At 43.3% G+C, this 3,350-nt stretch overlaps 1 protein-coding gene across 2 annotated transcripts in view; it reads right to left on the reverse strand.

Moving 5' to 3' along the window:
* The window catches only part of LOC101847699 (F-box/LRR-repeat protein 3), a gene marked incomplete in the record, with an annotated part of 12,559 nt that overhangs the window by 4,415 nt on the left and 4,794 nt on the right, over positions 1-3,350 (reverse strand). For both annotated transcript variants that reach the window (XM_013090359.1, XM_013090358.1), the window contains 3 exon segments: positions 425-615; positions 1,502-1,654; positions 2,811-3,053. In XM_013090359.1, the coding sequence (XP_012945813.1) occupies positions 425-615; positions 1,502-1,654; positions 2,811-3,053 (587 nt within the window).

The raw sequence follows: 3,350 nt of genomic DNA on the forward strand, positions 1-3,350 counted from the left end.
GAGGCTTACTTCTATAGCTCAAGCTCGGGACAAGGAGAGGACACCAGGCTGGGATAAAATATTATTAGAACGATCGGTATTACATGAAACCTAATTTAGAATCTTTTGTCTCGAAATCCTGCGTTGTGATCAAATAGAAACTAACTGTAGCAAAGCAAACAAAGAAAACACAGGGAGGTATGTGAGTGGTTGGCGGGTGCTCTGGAGTTTTGGTTTGCTCCTTCTTTCCTATCAAGCATCTTTTGTCCTTATTTCTCCTCCATCTTTTCTTTGTATTTTCCCCCCTGGAAACACCTCTAAACGTCAGCACTTATGTGGCCTGATTGTGTAGCAAGTGCCGAAGAACCTTTACAAAATACAAAACAAACCAACGACAAACAGTAAATAAACTGGAAAGGTATAATTTTAAAAGACGGCCTGTCACCTTGACGGAAAAGTCGGCGGACAGGTCGGGGCAACGAGAACACAGATGGGCCCAAGTCTCGGGGGACGTGCGCCTCTCCGGCCGGCCCATGTAGTGAGCCAGCACTCGGATCTTCCTTAGCTTCCCGCATAGATTTTCCGAGAAAATGTACATGACATCATCGCTGAGGTATTGATGGTTTAAGTCGATTTCTGAGGAACAGAGAGAAGTTGAACGTTCTATTAAAACAGACGAAAACGCTGGGTTGTTTTAGTAACTTTGCTAGGAGCCAAAACAACTCGGGCAGGCAGAATGGCATTAAGAGACAAAGCCTTTTGGTGCATGCAGAAAGGTCCTAGAAGCAACGTCCAGCTACTGGAAAAGATGAGAAAAAGAAATCTGTAGTATCGAGGATGTTAAGTGGATTTATTATCAATTGCCATACCAGCTTCTGAGGTCCATCCCGTGTCTTTTTATTCAGTGCATTTTTTGTCGGAAAAGTTTCAAGTGCACCGACGTCTGTGATGCAGTGGTTAGGTGCTTCGGTGTCTCACACAGGTAGAATTTTTATAGAGTACCTAGGTCTATCCCTCTCAAACCTGGCTGATCTTTACTGGCAGGGTGGAAGCCCTTAATTATTTGCATTCTAAAATGTTGTTGTCAGGGGCGTAAAATATCCACATTTTTTAAAAAGTTACATGTGCAGGGTCCGTTTGTTCAATTGCGAAAAGTTAGTCTCAAGACTATTGTGTGCATGGCAACCAGGAGATCGATAGTGATGGTGCTAGGTGAGCCATCCTTCTGAGAGTTTACCGCAAAGTAATCTGTACCTATTAGAAAGTAAAGTCAAGAAACACCGAACAAATTACATGTACAGTGAAGCGAAATGGTGCCGGGCACTTGGACCTCCAGTCCACTGCTTTCCCTGAGGACATAACCGTGGTTAAAACGGACCTGGATTTGAGCCCGTCGAGTCAAAGTTTTCTAGAAAAGGTGAAACCTTAGGAAACCGGGTCACAGGTTTCTTGCCACAGTTACGTAGAAAATTGCACAAGTTCGTGAGTCAACTGCAAGAGGGCACCATGGCTTTTACCTTACCTGACAAATTAGTAAATACTGTCAGGACGGACAGGAAGCGCGGGTTTGCGGCCATGTCATGTCGTGGCGATGTCGTGGCGAAAAGGTCAGACACATCCAGGAGACTCAGAATAGAGCCCGAACTGAGACCTGCGCTAACGAGGAGGCGAAGACCTGAAACAGAACGTTTTTAGTAAGAATTTTAGGGCACTTGCAACACAATAAGGTCACTTTGGTGTCGAAGATTAGAAGTGATACAAGAGAGTAAGAAACACAAAAAGGAGGAGAAATAAGGACGATAGATGCTTTAAAACAAAGAAGGTGAAAACCACATAGGAGCACCCGCCACCCTCCCATCCACAACAGTTTTTATTTTATTTATTTGTTTATTTATTTATTTATTTTTATTTTGTAAGAAAATCACGGTAAAGTAATGGTGTGTGCTCATAATACTAATCGCACCCTCTCTTAACCCACTTTAAGAACGCATATTACAGGTCACAGGACAACGCTTGAAGACGCGCTGCTCATTCATACCGATTTTACAGTTTTATTATTTTAACCGGAACTTTTAAAAAATGCAAGAAACAATATGCATACAATGAAATAAACAAATTCGTGTTTCTGTTTTGTATAATAATATGGTAGCTCGAAATGTGCTGGACATGTTACGTGTCTTTTGGAAGCCACTGTAAGCTTTGCAGATGCAGTGGCAACGCAAAGCAAGTGATCGTATTAAGAAAAAGAATGGAATGTAAAAAAAATAAAATAATAGAAACAGGTTATATGAGAACATAATGTAAATGAATTTGTCGCCAATGTGCTGGCATGAATCAAGATGGTCGAGCCTCAGCTCGGCTCAACATTGTGTCCTTGGGAAAGGCACTTAATAGGAATTTCCAATTTGGCTCGATCCTTTCGGAGATGGACGTTAAACTCGGAGGTCCCTCCTCTAAGATAATAGTAGAAAGGGGCGTTAAACCTATTCTATGTATTTCGCATTTTGGTAACCATATTCGCACCAAGGATGTTATTAGGTCCATGCTTCGCACATGTCGTCTAGCACTGCCGGACGTTCCAGCTCCTGTATGATATAACACCTTTCGGACTGAGTGGAACTCAGATCTGAGCTGAGATCGGGCACCTTCAAGACGGACGGACGGGGGGGGGGGGATTTATTTTGCCTCCAAGACAATATTTAAATTTAAATTTAAACCAAAAGGTTTGAAATGCAAATCTAATAAACAAATTAAATAGTATTATTATGAAATGGTCAACCAAAGATAAAGAACTACACGCTGCCCTGTCAGGCACTCCTGGTCCTACACACCGTGATCTGGTGAGAGCCGTGCGCCCCGCAGGCTCAGAGAATCGAGTTGCGTCTGCACTTCGAGGAGGTTGGTCAGCAGAGTGACCACATCATGGTCAGGCCGTGACAAATAGCGCGCCAAGCGCCGCATGTTGGTCACATTCAAGGCGGTCAGCCGGCAGTTCTTAGCGTTCACCAGGCAACGGAAGAAGTATGCTAGATTGTCAGCAGACCCGACACTTTTGTCAGCTGGGATGTCAGAAGCTGTAGAGAGAAAGGCACCAGCTATAGGCATCTTGGAGGACTGGTTTTCTTGATGACAAGAGAAAAACCTCAAGGGAAAAAAAAGAAATTTTGCTGTGGAGCGTAGGGTCCTTCGACAACAACAAAAAACGAGCTTTTAGGAAATATGCCAATGAAAGTAACAAAAATTTGGACCCCCCATAGATTCAAACTTTGGTTAGTTCGTAGCCATCTGTGCCTAGGCAGCAGGACGAATGCCCACTTTTTTGTTTCCAAAAACATGCCAACGGATACCAATCACACACACACACACACACA

Source organism: Aplysia californica, unplaced genomic scaffold, assembly GCF_000002075.1.
Source record: "Aplysia californica isolate F4 #8 unplaced genomic scaffold, AplCal3.0 scaffold01238, whole genome shotgun sequence".
Classification (NCBI taxonomy): domain Eukaryota; kingdom Metazoa; phylum Mollusca; class Gastropoda; order Aplysiida; family Aplysiidae; genus Aplysia; species Aplysia californica.